Source organism: Palaemon carinicauda, chromosome 41 (genome assembly GCF_036898095.1).
Source record: "Palaemon carinicauda isolate YSFRI2023 chromosome 41, ASM3689809v2, whole genome shotgun sequence".
Classification (NCBI taxonomy): domain Eukaryota; kingdom Metazoa; phylum Arthropoda; class Malacostraca; order Decapoda; family Palaemonidae; genus Palaemon; species Palaemon carinicauda.
The window spans coordinates 44,471,496-44,490,864 of NC_090765.1; the positions used below are offsets into that span (position 1 = coordinate 44,471,496).

At 43.0% G+C, this 19,369-nt stretch overlaps 1 protein-coding gene across 4 annotated transcripts in view; it reads left to right on the forward strand.

Annotated features, from left to right (window-relative positions):
* Positions 1-19,369, forward strand: part of LOC137632568 (vam6/Vps39-like protein) — a 91,670-nt gene that overhangs the window by 66,998 nt on the left and 5,303 nt on the right. For all 4 annotated transcript variants that reach the window (XM_068364581.1, XM_068364582.1, XM_068364583.1 and 1 more), the window contains exons 15-18: positions 5,530-5,675; positions 7,585-7,725; positions 15,210-15,344; positions 17,439-17,533. In XM_068364581.1, coding sequence (XP_068220682.1) covers positions 5,530-5,675; positions 7,585-7,725; positions 15,210-15,344; positions 17,439-17,533 — 517 coding nt within the window. The remainder of the gene's footprint in view (positions 1-5,529; positions 5,676-7,584; positions 7,726-15,209; positions 15,345-17,438; positions 17,534-19,369) is intronic.

The window sequence follows — 19,369 nt, forward strand, 5'->3', positions numbered from 1 at the left end:
CAACTTCCTGGACTGGTGTTTGGGAGCGTTAAGCAGAAAGACCTCCCCTTCGGATAAGGACTCTGCCATGCTCATCATGTCATGCATGGACAAAGCCATTCGGGATGGGTCTGGCGAGCTTGCGGCTTCGTTCGTGTCTGGAGTTCTTAAGAAGCGAGATCATCTTTGCTCCTTCTTGTCGGCGGGGATCACACCATGTCAGAAGTCAGAGTTGATGTTTGCTCCGCTTTCCAAGTGTCTCTTTCCTGAAGAGCTGATCAAGGGGATTGCCGCCTCGTTGATCCAGAAGGATACCCATGACCTGGTGGCGTCATCCGCACGTAAAGTCACAGCTTTACCTTCCGTGCCTAGACCTAGGATGGATACACCAGCGTCTAGGTTCATTCCGCCCTTTCGTGGCAGAACCTCCAGCAGAGGAGGTACCCGTGCCGATAGTCAACGTGGCAAAAAGAAGAAGGGTTCCAAGTCCTCAAAAGGCAGAGTCTGACTGCCAACCTCTCCAGACAGCAGTGGGAGCCAGGCTCAAGAACTACTGGCAGGCCTGGGAGAACAGGGGTGCAGACGCACAGTCTGTGAAGTTGCTCAGAGAGGGGTACAGGATTCCATTCTTGCGCAAGCCCCCTCTAGCAACTACTCCCTTCGACCTCTCTCCCAGGTACAGAGAGGAGGACAAGAGGCTAGCTTTACAGCAAGAGGTGTCTCTCTTGCTACAAAAGGGAGCGGTAGTCATAGTCCGGGACCATCAATCCCCGGGCTTCTACAACCGTCTCTTCTTAGTAGCGAAGAAGACAGGAGGGTGGAGACCGGTGCTGGACGTCAGTGCTCTCAATGTCTTTGTCACCAAGCAGACGTTCACCATGGAGACGACGAAGTCGGTGCTAGCATCGGTCAGGAAGGAAGACTGGATGGTCTCGTTAGACCTAAAGGACGCGTACTTTCACGTCCCCGTCCATCCAGACTCCCAACCTTTCCTAAGGTTCGTCTTTGGGAAGGTCGTTTACCAGTTCCAAGCCCTGTGCTTTGGCCTAAGCACGGCACCTCTAGTGTTTACCAAACTGATGAGGAATATTGCCAAATTCCTACATTTGGCAGACATCAGAGCCTCCCTCTATTTGGACGACTGGCTTTTAAGAGCTCCGTCAAGTCGTCGCTGTCTGGAGAATCTCAAATGGACTATGGATCTGACCAAGGAATTGGGTCTCCTGGTCAATATAGAAAAGTCCCAACTCGTCCCATCCCAAACTATAGTCTATCTAGGTATGGAGATTCAGAGTCGAGCTTTTCGGGCTTTTCCGTCGGCCCCCAGAATCAGTCAAGCCCAAGAATGCATCCAGAGCATGCTGCAAAGGAACCGATGTTCAGTCAGACAGTGGATGAGTCTAATAGGGACGCTTTCATCGCTGGACCAGTTCATCGCGTTAGGGAGACTCCACCTCCGACCCCTTCAGTATCACCTAGCTGCTCACTGGAGAAAGGACATGACATTAGAAGCGGTCTCAGTTCCTATATCCGAAGAGATGAAGTCTGCACTGACTTGGTGGAAGAACAGCATTCTTCTCAAGGAAGGTCTACCACTGGCTGTTCAGACCCCCGACCACCTTCTCTTCTCGGACGCATCGGACACGGGCTGGGGTGCGACACTGGACGGTCGGGAATGCTCGGGCACGTGGAATCCGGATCAAAGAGCACTACACATCAACTGCAAGGAGCTACTGGCAGTTCATCTGGCCTTGAAAAGCTTCAAGTCCCTCCTTCTAGGCAAGGGGGTGGAGGTGAACTCCGACAACACTACAGCCTTGGCGTACATCTCCAAGCAAGGAGGGACTCATTCGAGGAAGTTGTTCGAGATCGCAAGGGACCTCCTCACCTGGTCAAGAGATCGAAAGATATCGCTTGTAACGAGGTTCATTCAAGGCGACATGAATGTCATGGCAGACCGCCTCAGCCGGAAGGGTCAGGTCATCCCTACAGAGTGGACCCTTCACAAGAATGTTTGCAGCAGACTATGGGCCCTGTGGGGTCAGCCCACCACAGATCTGTTCGCTACCTTGATGACCAAGAGGCTCCCAAATTATTGCTCACCGATTCCGGACCCAGCAGCAGTTCACGTAGATGCCTTTCTTCTGGATTGGTCCCATCTAGACCTGTATGCGTTCCCCCCGTTCAAGATTGTCAACAAGGTACTGCAGAAGTTCGCCTCTCACGAAGGGACACGGTTGACGTTGGTTGCTCCCCTCTGGCCCGCGAGAGAATGGTTCACCGAGGTACTGCAATGGCTAGTAGACGTTCCCAGGACTCTTCCTCTAAGAGTGGACCTTCTGCGTCAGCCGCACGTAAAGAAGGTACACCCAAGCCTCCACGCTCTTCGTCTGACTGCCTTCAGACTATCGAAAGACTCTCAAGAGCTAGAGGCTTTTCGAAGGAGGCAGCCAGAGCGATTGCCAGAGCAAGGAGGACATCCACTCTCAAGGTCTACCAGTCAAAATGGGAAGTCTTCTGAAGCTGTTGCAAGGCGAATTCAGTTTCCTCAACCAGTACCTCTGTAACGCAGATAGCTGACTTCCTTTTACACCTAAGGAATGTAAGATCCCTATCAGCTCCTACGATCAAAGGTTACAGAAGCATGTTGGCAGCAGTCTTCCGCCACAGAGGCTTAGATCTTTCCACCAACAAAGATCTACAGGACCTCCTTAAGTCTTTTGAGACCTCAAAGGAGCGTCGGTTAGCCACACCAGGTTGGAACTTAGACGTGGTTTTGAGGTTCCTGATGTCAGCAAGGTTCGAACCGCTTCAATCAGCCTCTTTTAAAGATCTCACTTTGAAGACTCTTTTCCTCGTTTGCTTAGCAACAGCTAAAAGAGTCAGTGAGATACACGCCTTCAGCAGGAACATAGGTTTTACATCTGAAACGGCTACATGTTCCTTACAGCTTGGTTTTTTAGCTAAAAACGAGCTCCCTTCTCGTCCTTGGCCCAAATCGTTCGAGATTCCAAGCCTGTCCAGTTTGGTTGGAAACGAACAAGAGAGAGTACTATGCCCAGTAAGAGCTCTTAAGTACTATTTAAGACGTACAAAGCCATTACGAGGACAATCAGAAGCTTTATGGTGTTCTATTAAGAAACCTTCTTTACCGATGTCGAAGAACGCAGTTTCTTATTACATCAGACTTTTGATTAGAGAAGCCCATTCTCATCTGAATGAGGAAGACCATGCTTTGCTGAAGGTAAGGACACATGAAGTTAGAGCTGTCGCTACTTCAGTGGCCTTCAAACAGAACCGTTCTCTGCAGAGTGTAATGGATGCAACCTATTGGAGAAGCAAGTCAGTGTTCGCATCATTTTACCTTAAAGATGTCCAGTCTCTTTACGAGAACTGCTACACCCTGGGACCATTCGTAGCAGCGAGTGCAGTAGTAGGTGAGGGCTCAACCACTACATTCCCATAATCCCATAACCTTTTTTAATCTTTCTCTTGAAATGCTTTTTATTGTTGTTTTTGGGTTGTACGGAAGGCTAAGAAGCCTTTCGCATCCTGGTTGATTTGGCGGGTGGTCAAATTCTTTCTTGAGAAGCGCCTAGATTAGAGGTTGTGATGAGGTCCTTTAGTATGGGTTGCAGCCCTTCATACTTCAGCACCTAGGAGTCGCTCAGCATCCTAAGAGGATCGCGAGGCTCAGTAAGGAAGACGTACTTAAAAAGGCAGAGTAATGGTTCAAGTCGACTTCCTTACCAGGTACTTATTTATTTTATGTTTGTTATTTTGAATAACTGCTAAAATGAAATACGGGATACTTAGCTTCTAATGTTAACATGTATGCTGGTCTCCACCCACCCCCCTGGGTGTGAATCAGCTACATGATCACCGGGTAAGATTAATATTGAAAAATGTTATTTTCCTTAGTAAAATAAATTTTTGAATATACTTACCCGGTGATCATGAATTTAAGGACCCTCCCTTCCTCCCCATAGAGACCCAGTGGACCGAGGAGAAAATTGGTTCTTGTTGACAAGAAGTACCTGAGTACCTACTCGACAGATGGCGCTGTTGTTGTACACCCCCACCTGTATAGCGATCGCTGGCGTATCCCGACCGTAGGTTTTTTCTGTCGGGCAACAGAGTTGCAGCTACATGATCACCGGGTAAGTATATTCAAAAATTTATTTTACTAAGGAAAATAACATATTAAGGTACGATAAAATCTTAAATGAACCCAACTGTACAGGAAAAATAGCTACTCCTATTTGTATATGCTAAACCAAATGAAGTAAGGTTAATTGATGACTCGGTTAGTGTGCTGATAAAGGTCAAAATGTAAGGAGAAATTTTTAATGGTACAATAAACAACTTCAGATTGGTCCCATTTATAATAAAATTTACGATATTCCCTGTGATCTACCAGAATTTCTCTCCTACTAGTAGGAATGAAGGCAACACAAGGGCTTCCTCGAAGGTTTGTGGATTTCTAGTCTACTCTTCCATATGAAATAACCAAATAGGAACTGGAAACCACATACAACATCTGTATTACTCTTGTACAGGTTCATAAAATTGCAGTTTATCACTAAAAATGTGAAAAGTAGACCAAGAATAGAGTGAAAAATGGCCCTGGGGCTATCCAATAACCCAATGGGAAGTTTTCCCTAGTCATGGAGCATTGCACTATTAGATAATCTTACTTAGGAGAAAGTATTTTTAGTTCCAAGATGCTCTTCCTCATACCAGATTGTACTATGAGTACTCAAGTGTACAGTATTCAAGTTTCCCACAAATCAGAAAACTTTTTATAAATTCTAAAGCTTTTATCATATTTATAGGGTGAATAAAGTAAAAGTAAGACCCAAGTTTCTTCAGAACTGAACATTTTGGGCAGGGGTACAATCATTGTCTTTGTTAAATGTTACAGATTACAATATTTTGGCTGTTTCAACCTTTCTGACTTTTAGTGGCCATTTTAGAATATAAATCTTTAAATGTCGTTTCACTTAATGAGCAACAGGACAAGCAAGTGTTTAAGCCATAAAATAAGATGGGAGGTTGAGTAGTAACATTCACTATCCTCATCTCTTTTACTGTTTAATCACTTCAAATAAAAGTTGACTTTTTTATCCAATGTTGGTCTTCATTACTTTGGATACCACAGATTCTATCTTGAAGTTTCCTTGGCTCTATTTGGTCTCTATTTTATCTATTCTGTGGAATAGTAGATGTAGAGGCCCTCTAAACAAAATAGCTATTCAGGCTACTGTATAGGTATTATGAAGTAATGGATTTGTGATGAAACTTATATGATTTTTTCTTTAATATCTACACAAAACCAGTTACTTTTATATGAATTCCCCCCACCTAACCATATTGTTCGTTACAGAACCAATAAAGGAGCTGTGAGGTCTGAATGTGTGGAATTTGCTTCATGGAACTGAACCAATTTTTTTATGTGGATCATCTGAAAGTTTGCTCAGACAAGGCTAATGAAAAGTAATGGCTTGTAGTGAAAAAATTAATTATGCTTTAAAATTTTTTATCCCACAGTGCTTCACAGAGAAAGAACTGTACTCCTTGGTCGTTTGGGTAAACATCAACAGGCTTTAACAATATATACCATGATTTTGGGAGATATAGGAAAAGCCCTTGAGTACTGTCATAAACATTATACACCACAAGGCAATGGAAGTGAGGTAAGGACATGATAATTTGTGATAATGATTGGTCATTCACTATTTTAGAATTTATTTAGAGTAGCTTTCTATACATTTTCAGAAATGTAATTTAACCTTGATTAACAGAATCTTGATAAACTTTTTTTTCTATATTCACCTGATAATGGCTAACTGCTAGAGTATCAGGGATTAGATCTGTCACCTACAGGTATTATAGCAGTTGCAGTATTTCATATTACAAGGCCTATAGTAATAAGGTCATTTCCATATCCTAAAGTCTATCTCGTGACCTTTTTATATCTTTATTCCAACATTTATTTATATAACTTTTCCCCTTAGTAATCCTACATACTTTTTATGCTGCTTTTATAGTCATTCTTTCAGCAGAATCCACTAACCCCTTTCTGTTGTTATATTTACTGACACATTTTTTGGAAGTCTCCAGTTTCTATATGGTTAATTTTTTGACTGGGTATTATTCTTATGGGCCTCCCCTGAAGTTCATATTGCTTTCCTCTCAAAGCTTGGTTAATAACGATGTTTACCTCCAAAAACTAAACATTTCCCTGTTTCCTGTTATCTTCCTTATTGCTAATAGCAATAAACAGTGGCTTGGGAATGCCATATTAAATTTATCTTTGGTCTTTCAGTCTCTGTTTCGTTCTGTGGTTGATTGGCGATGATCCTTTTTCCAGATGAATTATTTAGGTGTTTATTGCTTTTAAAGATGTGTTCTTCTGAATTTGTTAGTAATTACTCTGTATACTGTTAAAGGAAATAGTGTTAGGGTGATCATGATCTGTATTGACTTTTGTCTCAAGGGGGGTAATTGTGATTTAGGAAATTTTTGTCAGGAGTGTGAATGCTTTGATGTTTCTCATATGCAAAAATATGTTTCTATGTTTGCTGTCCAAATTAAAAGAAACTAACTTTTATTCCCAGGGAAAATCCAGAGAAGACTAGGCTAGTTGATTATAGTAGGGGTGATGATGAAAATCTATGCTGCATAAATCAACTTTTCTGAGGGCTTCTTAAAAATTATATTCGTGTGTTTGCATTTAGGTTCCTGTGAGTAATTCTTATGACTGCCTCTTATGTCACTCTATTTGATACTTGAGCCATCTGATAGCATTTATTTCCCAAAAGTCTTTTTTTTTTCTTCTTCTTACGGCAAGTATTAAAAAGAAAAAATGCATTTCCATATTTCTAAGATCATTATAATCTTTATTATTCTTTAATTTATTTGCCCCACTTCTATCACACTTTCAACTATTTCATCTTTGCTGCTAAAGATATACCAAGCCCCCAGCAAGGGTTATGGAGGTGCACAATATCTGTGGTTAAAAGTTTTATCCTTCTACTTGGATAAATACCCAAGTCTGAACACTAAAGGATTGAAACTTAGTTGTTTCTACTCCTTTGAACATTCTTCTTAGGTTCACTAGAATTTAGGTTCAGAAACTATATATCTCTACAAGATGCTGGGAAACCACTAAAGTAACACAAAACGTTTTTCATTTTTTCTTGAGGGCTAAAGAAAATAGTCATGGATATTACGTTCTACCTTTTCAGTCCCATATGATCACTTTTCTCATCCCATTGGACCATTTGTATTGATATTTTTTCAAGGTATGTAACTAGATGCATTCTTTCAGCAGTATGCACTACCCCTTTCAATAGCCACAGAATATGTCTCTTTGCTGTTAGTATTTCATATAAATTTTAATAATGTATAGGAGTTACTAATTTATACCATTTACTGAAATACTGGAATGCACATTGAAGAAACTGGTACTTATTATTTTTTATTTTTTTAAATCTATAAACTTTATTATATGAAGTTACCTGAGGTATCTGCCTTTGAATAAATCTTTTCCTGTATCATCTCATAAGTATGCAATATGAATGGTAATCTTACCCATTTTAGGTGTATCTCATACTTCTAAAAATGATTGTAACATCAAGTGAGACTCCTGGAAGTTCTCCAAGTAAGCTAAAAACTCAGAAGATTGTGGAGACAGCTCTCAACATCCTTCAGAATTATCTGCACTGTATTGACTTATCACAGGTGAGAGTTTTGCAGTTATCTTACAGCATTGATTTTGTTTTGCTTATAATTTCCACAGCCTGTAGATGGTATTGGACAGCTCTGTTGTAGTTGGTAACCCTTCTACATAGGTTTTGCACTTTAATGTTAATTTTTCAATATTAAACTTACCCGATAATCATGTAGCTGTCAACTCCGTTGCCCGACAGAATTCTACGGGAGGGATACGCCAGCTATCACAATACTAGAAGGGGGTGTACTCACCAGCGCCACCTGTGGCCAGGTACTACAGTACTTCTTGTTGACACCTCCTCAATTTTTCCTCTGTCGTGCTTCCGGCAAGACGTTCTGGGATACGCTTATGATCTTGGAGTATTTTCACGGCTTTTGGTGAAGTATTTCTCTCAGATTTCGGCTGTCGCTTTACTGGAAAACTTCTATATTAGCTTAGATAGCTATTATTTAGTTCTGATTAATGGTTAACGATCTTTTTGCTTGATTTGGAATCCCCACTTGGCTAACTCTTTGATTCAAGATGTCTGACATTTCACAAGCCCCACCCCATAGACGATGTAGGTCTTGTAATAGGCGTATTCCGAAGGCCTCGGTAGATCCTCACACCGCTTGTTCTGACTGTAGGGAAAGACCCTGTGAGTTGGAAGATCGATGTGAGGAATGCGCCGGTCTTTCGGAACTTGATTTTGTCCGATTTCTTAAATATTCAACCAAGTTAGAGAGAGAGAGAGTTAGGAGGAGTTCTTCTCGCTCTTCACTTTTTTCCTCACCTCATGATCCCCTACCTTTTCCTCCCCCTGTAGTGGCTACCCCCGAACCTACTATTTGCCCTCAACCTGATATGTCTGTTGTTTTGCGTGCCATTCAGGCTTTAGGTGACAAAGTGGAATCGGTGGTTAGTGATCATAAGTCTCTTATGGCCGAAGTCAAGGAACTTAAGGTCAAGAGTGCAGTGGGTGGTAATAGTGCCAGTGCTGCGACAAGTGCTAGTGTCAGTGCAGTGCCAAGTGCTAGTGTCAGTGTCAGTGTGGTGCGTGAGGGTACTTCTGTGCGTGCCAGTCGTCCTCCCAGTCCGGGACCTCTTGCAAGCTCCCAAGCCCAGGGGAGAAGCAATGTCGAAGGGCAAAAGGGTTCGGCAGGCCTTGATCGGCGCACAGAAGTATCCTCGGTGGTTGCGGGCGTGTCTTCCAGAGACCGTCACTCCCACCCGCAGACGATTGAGCCCGTCTTTTACTCGTCTGCTGAAGAATTGTCAGGGAGGAAACGTTGGACTCAGGTCTCAAGACCTCTCAAACGCAGAGTCCAGACCTCAAGAGCTCTACAACCTGGCTGCAGTCATTGGATCAGCTCTGACTCGCCGCAGTCATCAGTTGAATGCACTCCTCCTAAGAGGAGTAAGGTGCTGCCGCAACAGATCTCTTCTGTTAAGGCTTTGCCGCAGCAGACCTTAGTGTCTGCCGACCCCAAGTTGACTCTACTGCAGTCCATGCAGTCACAACTTGCGGTCTTGATGCGTGAGTGTCAGGCTGAGAAGGTTACACCTCCTCCTGCGATCGCTCCGCCTAACCGCAGTCCTGTCTGCCAGGCGTACGATGTTGAGGCTCCTCAGGATACCTTACCACGTACTGAGTTGCCAGTTTCCAGCGGTGTGCAGCTACCTCCGCCTTCCTTAAGGCAACCTCAGCAATGGGAACAGGAAGCTTATACCTTACTTCCTCCGCTTCCACTTGCGGTTCCACCAGTGAGGCAACACTCTCTTGAGGTACAACAACATCTCCCATCCATGAGGCAGACTCCTCAGCTCTCGCTGCAGCGACCTCAACCCTCCTCAAGGCGAGAGCCTCAACACCTTAGCCTTGCGCCTCAGGAACCTCAACTCGCGAGACAAGTACTGCGTTCTGCGCAGCCACTACCTCAACTCTCGCAGCTCACACCTCAGGAACCTCAACTCGTTCCTCAGGAACCTGCTACTGCGCATCCGCTCACCTTACAGCAAGCGCAACTCTTGAGTCAAGACACTCATGCCAGGAGTCAGCCTCCTCAACCCATGCGCCTACCTTCTGCTACTCCTTTTGACCAGCCTTTGCAGCCTGAACCTCAGGTTTTGCCTCAGCAACAGAGACTTGAGGATGAAACCACAAGCGTTTTTGCTCCCGCTCGTGCAGATTCTGCTGTTCAGCATACCTTACCTCTCACTTCGCTACACTCTGGTGATGAGGTTTCTGATGATGAGGCTGCACACCTGGATCCCTCATCAGACGTGGATGAATCCAAGTCTTCTCCGCCTCCTATTGACTTTCGTAAGGTCCTGGCTCTTTTCAGAGAGGTATACCCAGACCATTTTGTCTCTGCTACCCCCCGCTCTCCGCCATCTGAGTTTTCGCTGGGCATGCAGCCAGCCAAGTCAACTTATACTAAGCTCGTCTTTGCAAGGTCCTCTAAGAGAGCGTTAAGAATTTTAGGGGAGTGGTTGCAGTCTAAGCAGCAACTAGGAAAGACTTCCTTTATGTTTCCTCCGACTAAGCTCACTTCTAAAGCGGGCGTTTGGTATGCCACAGGAGAGGAACCAGGCTTGGGAGTACCTGCCTCTGCCCAGGCTGACTTCTCAAGTTTGGTAGACTCTCCTCGTAGAACAGCAATGAGGCGCTCTAAGGTTTGCTGGACCTTCTCCGACCTAGATCACTTCCTAAAGGGTGTATTTCGAGCCTTTGAGATGTTCAATTTCTTAGACTGGTGCTTGGGGGCCCTTAGCAAGAAGACCTCCCCTGCGGACAAGGACTCAGCCATGCTCTTAATGTCCTGCATGGATAAAGCTATTAGGGATGGATCTGGCGAGCTTGCTTCAATGTTTGTGTCAGGAGTGCTTAAGAAAAGGGAGCAGCTTTGTACCTTCCTTTCCTCCAGCATCACACCTTGTCAAAGGTCTCAACTCCTTTTCGCTCCGCTCTCTAAGTTCCTGTTTCCCGAAGAGCTTGTTAAGGACTTGTCTGCGGCCCTGATTCAAAAGGACACCCATGATCTTGTGGCCTCTTCAGCTCGTAAGACTAAGGTTGCTCCCTCAGTCCCCAGGACTTATCGCACCCCAGTGGCTGATACTCCTGCTACGAGGTTTATTCCGCCCTTTCGTGGTAGAGCCCCCAGCCGAGGAAGCTCCCGTCCAGACTCTTCCAGGAGCAAGTCTAGGAAAGGTTCCAAGGCTTCTAAAGGCAAAAACTGACTCTCCTCCTCTCCAGACAGCAGTAGGAGCCAGACTCAAGATCTTTTGGCAAGCCTGGGAAAAGAGAGGTGCAGACTCCCAGTCTGTCAGTTGGCTGAGGGAGGGTTACAGGATACCATTCTGCCGCAAACCCCCTCTGACCACATCTCCCATCAACCTCTCTCCCAACTACAAGGAAAAGGACAAGAGGCTAGCGTTGCACCAGGAGGTGTCGCTCCTGTTACAGAAGAAGGCAGTGGTTATAGTCCGGGACCATCAATCCCCGGGCTTCTACAACCGTCTCTTTCTGGTGGCCAAGAAGACAGGAGGTTGGAGACCGGTGCTGGACGTCAGCGCGCTCAATGCTTATGTCACCAAGCAGACGTTCACTATGGAGACGACGAAGTCGGTCCTAGCAGCGGTCAGGCAGGAGGACTGGATGGTCTCGTTGGATCTGAAAGATGCTTACTTTCACGTTCCTATTCATCCAGACTCCCAACCTTTCCTGAGATTCGTTTTTGGAAAGGTTGTCTACCAATTCCAAGCCCTGTGTTTTGGCCTAAGCACAGCTCCTATGGTGTTTACGCATCTGATGAGGAATATAGCAAAATTCCTCCACTTATCGGACATCAGAGCCTCCCTTTATTTAGACGACTGGCTGTTGAGAGCCTCCACGAGTCGTCGCTGTCTGGAGAGTCTCAACTGGACTTTGGACTTGATCAAAGAACTGGGTCTGTTAGTCAATTTAGAAAAGTCTCAGCTCATTCCCTCCCAATCCATTGTGTACCTGGGAATGGAGATTCGGAGTCAGGATTTTCGGGCTTTTCCATCGGCCCCAAGGATAAGCCAAGCCCTAGATTGCATCCTGAGCATGCTGAAGAGGAGCAGTTGCTCGGTGAGACAGTGGATGAGTCTCACAGGGACCCTTTCATCGTTGGCCCTGTTCGTCGAGCTAGGGAGACTCCACCTCCGCCCTCTCCAATTCCATCTAGCAGCTCATTGGGACAAGGGTTTGACGCTCGAAGCAGTCTCTATCCCGGTCACCAAAGAGATGAAGACCACTCTCTTGTGGTGGAAGACCAATCTCCTTCTCAGGGAGGGCCTATCGTTGGCGATTCAGACCCCCAATCTTCATCTCTTCTCGGATGCATCGGACTCGGGCTGGGGCGCGACCTTGAACGGACAGGAGTGCTCGGGAACGTGGAACGAGGAACAGGAAACGCTCCACATCAACTGCAAGGAGCTACTAGCAGTTCATTTAGCCCTATTGAACTTCAAGTCCCTCCTGCTAGGCAAGGTGGTGGAGGTGAACTCCGACAACACCACAGCCTTGGCTTATATCTCCAAGCAAGGAGGGACCCATTCGAGGAGCCTATACGAGATAGCAAGGGACCTCCTCATTTGGTCAAGAAGTATAAACCTCACCCTAGTTACGAGGTTCATTCAGGGCAACATGAACGTCTCAGCAGATCGCCTAAGCAGAAGGGATCAGGTCATCCCCACGGAATGGACCCTCCACAAGAGCGTGTGCAACAGACTTTGGACCTTGTGGGGTCAGCCGACAATAGATCTTTTTGCCACCTCCATGATCAAGAGACTTCCTTTGTACTGTTCCCCAGTTCCAGACCCAGCAGCAGTTCATGTGGATGCTTTTCTGCTGAACTGGTCCCATCTCGACCTTTACGCATTCCCACCGTTCAAGATCATAAACAAAGTCCTTCAGAAGTTCATCTCGCACGAAGGGACACGGCTGACGCTGGTTGCTCCCCTTTGGCCTGCAAGAGAATGGTTCACAGAGGTACTACAATGGCTGGTCGACGTCCCCAGGACTCTACCTCTAAGAGTGGACCTTCTACGTCAACCTCACGTAGACAGGTTGCACCCAAACCTCCACGCTCTTCGGCTGACTGCCTTCAGACTGTCGAAAGATTCACTAGAGCTAGAGGCTTTTCGAAGGAGGCAGCCAGTGCGATTGCCAGAGCAAGGAGGGTATCCACTCGTAGAGTCTACCAATCCAAGTGGGAAGTCTTCCGGAGCTGGTGTAGAGCCAATGCAGTTTCCTCTACCAATACCTCTGTAACCCAAATAGCTGACTTCCTATTACATCTTAGGAATGAGAGATCCCTTTCAGCTCCTACGATTAAAGGGTACAGGAGTATGTTGGCTTCAGTTCTCCGCCACAGAGGTTTGGACCTTTCTTCCAACAAGGACCTTCAAGACATCCTTAAGTCTTTTGAGACTTCTAAAGAACGTCGTCTACCCACTCCAGGCTGGAATCTAGACGTAGTCTTAAGGTTCCTTATGTCACCTAGGTTCGAACCTCTCCAGTCAGCTTCCTTCAAGGACCTTACCCTCAAGACTCTTTTTCTCGTCTGCCTTGCAACAGCTAAAAGAGTCAGTGAGGTTCATGCCTTCAGCAAGAACATTGGGTTCACATCCGAATCTGCAACATGTTCTTTACAGCTCGGATTCTTAGCTAAGAATGAACTTCCTTCACGTCCTTGGCCTAGATCGTTTGAAATTCCTAGCCTCTCCAACATGGTAGGTAACGAGCTAGAAAGAGTTCTTTGCCCTGTCAGAGCTCTGAAATATTATCTTAATAGGTCAAAACCTATTCGAGGACAGTCAGAAGCCTTATGGTGTGCAATCAAGAAACCTTCGAGGCCCATGTCCAAAAACGGGGTTTCGTATTATATAAGGCTTCTGATTAGAGAAGCCCATTCTCACTTGAAGGAGGAAGACCTTGCTTTGCTGAAGGTAAGGACCCACGAAGTGAGAGCCGTAGCTACTTCGATGGCCTTTAATAAAAACCGTTCTCTGCAGAGCATAATGGATGCAACCTATTGGAGGAGCAAGTCAGTGTTTGCATCATTTTATCTTAAAGATGTCCAGTCTCTTTACGAGAACTGCTACACCCTGGGACCATTCGTAGCAGCGAGTGCAGTAGTAGGTGAGGGCTCAGCCACTACATTCCCTTAATCCCATAACCTTTTTTAACCTTTCTCTTGAATGCTTTTATTGTTGTTTTTATGGTTGTTACGGTAGGCTAAGAAGCCTTCCGCATCCTTTTGATTTGGCGGGTGGTCAATTCATTCTTGAGAAGCGCCTGGGTTAGAGGTTGTGTAGAGGTCCTTTAGTAGGGGTTGCAGCCCTATATACTTTAGCACCTTGGAGTTGATTCAGCCTCCTAAGAGGAACGCTGCGCTCAGTAAGGAAGACGAACTTAAAAAAGGCAGAGTAACGGTTCAAGTCGACTTCCTTACCAGGTACTTATTATTTCATTGTTATTTTGAGATAACTGATTATATGAAATACGGGATACTTAGCTATCCTTTAATCTTGTACACTGGTTTTCACCCACCCCCCTGGGTGTGAATCAGCTACATGATTATCGGGTAAGTTTAATATTGAAAAATGTTATTTTTATTAGTAAAATAAATTTTTTAATATACTTACCCGATAATCATGATTTAATTGACCCTCCCTTCCTCCCCATAGAGAACCAGTGGACCGAGGAAAAATTGAGGAGGTGTCAACAAGAAGTACTGTAGTACCTGGCCACAGGTGGCGCTGGTGAGTACACCCCCTTCTAGTATTGTGATAGCTGGCGTATCCCTCCCGTAGAATTCTGTCGGGCAACGGAGTTGACAGCTACATGATTATCGGGTAAGTATATTCAAAAATTTATTTTACTAATAAAAATAACATATTTTAAGATTAATGAGATAATCAATTGGAAATAGAATTTTGAGCATATATTTGTGGTTAGGTTGCTTTTTTGCTCCCAAGGACTTTCTTGTAATGCCTAGTATAGGGAATCTAGTATGACATTATAATACTGTACACCAAAGAAATAGTATTCCCTGTTATAGGGCCAGTACAGTATATCAACATGCAAGGTTTGGCCCTAAGGGAGCGCAGACTATTTCTTTGGTATATCATATCATACTTGATTTTCTGATTTATCCTCTAATTAAAGAAAAATAAAAAAATAGGTATTTCCTTCAGCAAACCCTTTATATTCAACTCATTTTGGATTGATATTTATTGCAATGTTTACCATATTTGCTGACAAATTCAGCACTAAATCTTAAATATACTAGAATTATAGCCTGCTTTGCAAAGCATTAATAAAAAAAAAAAAAAAAAAAAAAAACATACTCTTTACATCATGTACCTCTTTTAAGTATAACTGAGCTCGTTTAAATTGTTTGTATATTATCTATTGAATATTTTATATTATGTAAATATTTTGTCTAAAAGCTGATTTTTTACTTGTTGACTATATTTTCAGGCTTTAAAAATATTACCAGATGAAGTTAAGTTGCAAGTTCTGCAGCCATTTATCCATACCTCCTTGAGTTACACTGGTGCTATTTGTAGGAAGAAGCAGATCTTTAGAGGACTGACGCAATCACTCAAGTTACAGGTTAGTATGTGTTAGGTTTGATAGTCTTGAGTTAGTTTTTTAGTTCAACATTTGAGAGTCTAGTTTTAATGGTGGACTTGGAAAGAATAATGGCTGGTAGTTTTTTACAAGTATTAAGTTTTCCTAGGCATGTTTCATAGCTTTAACTGCGTTACATAGTTTTGGTCGTAAAGGGTTTTGAACTTTTGTTTTGTTAGATTGAATATGTTAAAGGAACTTTGGTAACACTCTTCCACCTACTACTCCTATATAAAAAATAGTCAACAGGTGTATGTTTAGAAGAAAGTACAGTATTGTACTTTGAAGACTTGGAAAAGAAGAAATATATCAATTTTTAATAAATTCAAAAGTTCTGATAAAAAAAAAAAAACATCACAGATAAACCTGATCAAAGTTACCTCTCTATTTTCACTTGAAATTATGCACTAGATTTAATTCATCATATACAGTTCATAAGTCCATAAAATCATGATTATTTTGATAACATCATTATGTTATTTTATACTTATTTCTTTTTATTAATTTTCTGTACAATTTAACACCATAAACTATTGAGCGTTCTTTTTTTATTTACATTGTTTTCATCAACTGATCTTAGTTGAATGCTGTCGAGGATACACAGTAAATACCTATTTGTAGAGCAAAAACTTAAATAAAAAAATTGACTGCTATATATCTATATATTTTCATGATTTGTACAGAACGAAAGTGAAATAGAATATTTTGACACTATAATATTTGCGGGAAAAAAATTGGAATAAAATACACGAAGAAAATTTCTACATTAGGTACACTTATAAAACCATTCTCTTTGTCAGCTGACTGACAACCTTCCTAACCCCCTTAAAGTAACTCTAAGTAAAATAACTTGGGTGAACAACTATAGGCCTATGTACAGAAGAAATTATTTTGAAAAGCTTTGCATAGAATAAATTTTTAATTCATAGTTTATTAAAAAATTCAGATTAAAAACCACTAATTACAGACTGCTACTATGATTTTAACTAGTACTTTTGAGAAGAATTGAAATGGCATTGTAAGACATGGTGTATGTTTTTATCTAAATTTGCATTTTTTTTGTGGTACCAGTACTGTACTACTATGCTTAGAACTTAAGAAAAAATGTTTCAAAGGTGGCATATCCCAAATGCAAACACATTCTCTCTCTTTCTCTCCTTTGTATCCATATTTTCATATTTCATAGTCTGTTAAGTTTTGATCACATGTAAAAATTAAAAAAGAATATGGTGGGTAGGCTGGGAGTGCTGATATGGCTAGTGTCAAGCTCTACAAGCTAAAAATGAATGACCTTATCACTACGGAAGGTTTGCTTCATGCCCAGATATATAATCCGGAGGAGACTGGATTTATCTGGAAGCCTTTGCCTAACAACACTGGCCATAATAGGGGATGGAAATTAATGTGGAACCAAAATGAATGAAGAAAGGATTTCAGCACTGTGCACCGTCTGGAACTGTGTGATGGGGAGGGGGGTTAATCTTAAGACTTTAAAAGATTGTATGGTCCATTTGCCTGTCCAGTATTACAACAGCAAAATGCATGGTTTATGGCGACAATATTTTCAGTCTGGTTCCAGAACCTTCTGTGCTAAGATAGTTGTAAACATGCAATTTATTCCTTTTAGAACCTTGGATATAATTTATTATCTTAATTCCAGGAGCTCTTCTTTATTGATCCCATGAGTCCCAAGCAGTTACTTTTGTGGTGCTCAATTCATGTTGCTTTACTTGTGATTTGGGTTCTTTCTATTGCTATTGGCTCGCACTAAAACTGGAATAATTAAATATTGAGGTCTCTTAGATCCATTGGCCTATGTGCAGATCTATTTATCAGCTACCAATTTTATTTAATTTTTCATTGTATTTGAAAAAATTATCTGGGATTTTGTAGACCATGAAATTGGGCACTACTGTAGTATAAAATGGATTGTGTAAAAAGATTAACTTTTTAAATGTGTGCGCAATACTACACACAGATTTGATACTCGGGTACAAAATGTACAGTATAGCTATAATTGTGATATATATATACTACTAGTTGAAATATATGCTAAATCTGTATTTTTTTTCTCAGGCCAGTAAGGATGTTGTTGCATGTCAGAGTAGGAAAATAACGCTTTCAGAAGTCACATCGTGTGCAGTTTGTCGGAGGAGATTTACTAAGCATACGTAAGTATTCTTTTGTCCTAATGTGATGGTGGAAACTTTGTGTGAAGGTGTCCATGTGGGTTTTTTGTGGGACTCTGGACGCACTGATAAGTTAATGTTAGCACGATACGATATGATCTGTTGATATTTTCATCCAAAAGATTTACTAGGGGAATGAGTCACTACTTTCCTCTTAGAAGAAGTTGAACCTGTAGAATGGGAAGGCCTAAGTATTTTCTAGGAGAATATTTTACTAATTCCCTCTTAAGGGAAGCTGTACCTGTAGGACCTCATGGGATAACAGGAAGTGCTTATGCAGAAGGTCTTGAAGGGCAATAATAAGAATCCTCAAAGGCCATAGGAGGCATATGAGGAGACACATGCACAATCGTAGAATGCCAAGGCTTATGTTTCGGTGTATGCGGACAGAGATGCTGCCATTACCTGTATAGAGGGAAATTTCTTGAACCATAGAGAAGTTTCCCTGGTCCTCCACATTCAAAATGAATAACTACTCATATGAGCTTAACACATTTGAAGGAGGAGATGAACGAGCATGATTCTTAAACTCCGGAAATATCAGAGACACTCGTGGCTGGTATTACACTGAGGCTGCGGGCTCTTGTCACGCCGGTTACGCTGAGCCCCCGGGCTCTAGTAACCTTCGTGAACTTCGGGTCCTTGTCGCGCAAGCATCTCTTTGAGTTTCCGTGATGTAGAACCCCAGGGTTCTCATCGCGCCGAACCCCAGAGTTTGTGTGATCCAGAGCTTTCACGGCAGATGCCAAAGTTTATGATCATTAGTGGTATTCTTAGCCTCGCTAACAGGGGCAGGAGACACTATATCAATACACTCAAGCACAAAAGGTCATTCGCTATCCTTTGTTACCTACGTCTCAAAAACTCCTATTAACAAAGGAGCATACAAGGAAATTTCTGGGCTGGAAAAAGAATACTTCAACTTTTTGCTTCCTTTCCAAAAAGAATCTGTAGGTGGGGAATGATCCTGTTTAGCCTTCTTTTTCCTGTAGGTATTATAATTCTTTCATTGGGAGAACAACCACTCCTGGCAAATATTACAAGAGGGAGTTCATCACACATCTTCCTCAACATGTAGCCCACAAAGGATGGGCATAAATTTCCACTTGGCTCATGAAGGTGCGACAAGGGAGACCTTCAAGACTCTTGCAGGTTTGCATAAAGACTTGAGGTTTGCATAAAGACTTGAGGTTTAACATTCATTTTGAGAGTAAGTTGTGATGGCTTATTAGAAATGTCCCTGCCTAGTAATTTGCTGGACTGGGACTTGAGTTCCACTCAAGCTTGATAGTGTTTGCAACCTCATCATCCCTGTATGCTAAGGATGGGAGGTTTTGGGGAGCTTATAGCTCTACCTTTCGAGTCATCAGCAGTCATTGCCTGGCCCTCCCTGGTTCTAACTTAGGTGGAAAGGGGGCTTGGGTGTTGATCATATGGCTATATGATCAGTAACTAGGGCACTGTTACTGTCCCTTGCCTCTACCAGGGATGAACGGCCTTTAAGGAAAAGTATCACACAAAACACTGGAGGAAGGGCAGTAATGGACGACTGTTGGTCGTCACAACCAAGAGCAAAGTGAGAATTCATATGCTTGTATCAACTCACTGATGAGCTGGTGGATCCAAAACGCAACCATATTATGTTGCTGGACCCACAATAATTCTTCAATCTGATCGGAACTAAAGCTGTATCAGAGCTAACCACAATAGATGACAAAGAGTTGTATCCTCATAGGATCAAACAATTATTTAAAGATTATGACCACACAAAAATTTATTAGACATCCTCCTTCTTGGAAAGGGTGTGCCCCCCCCCCC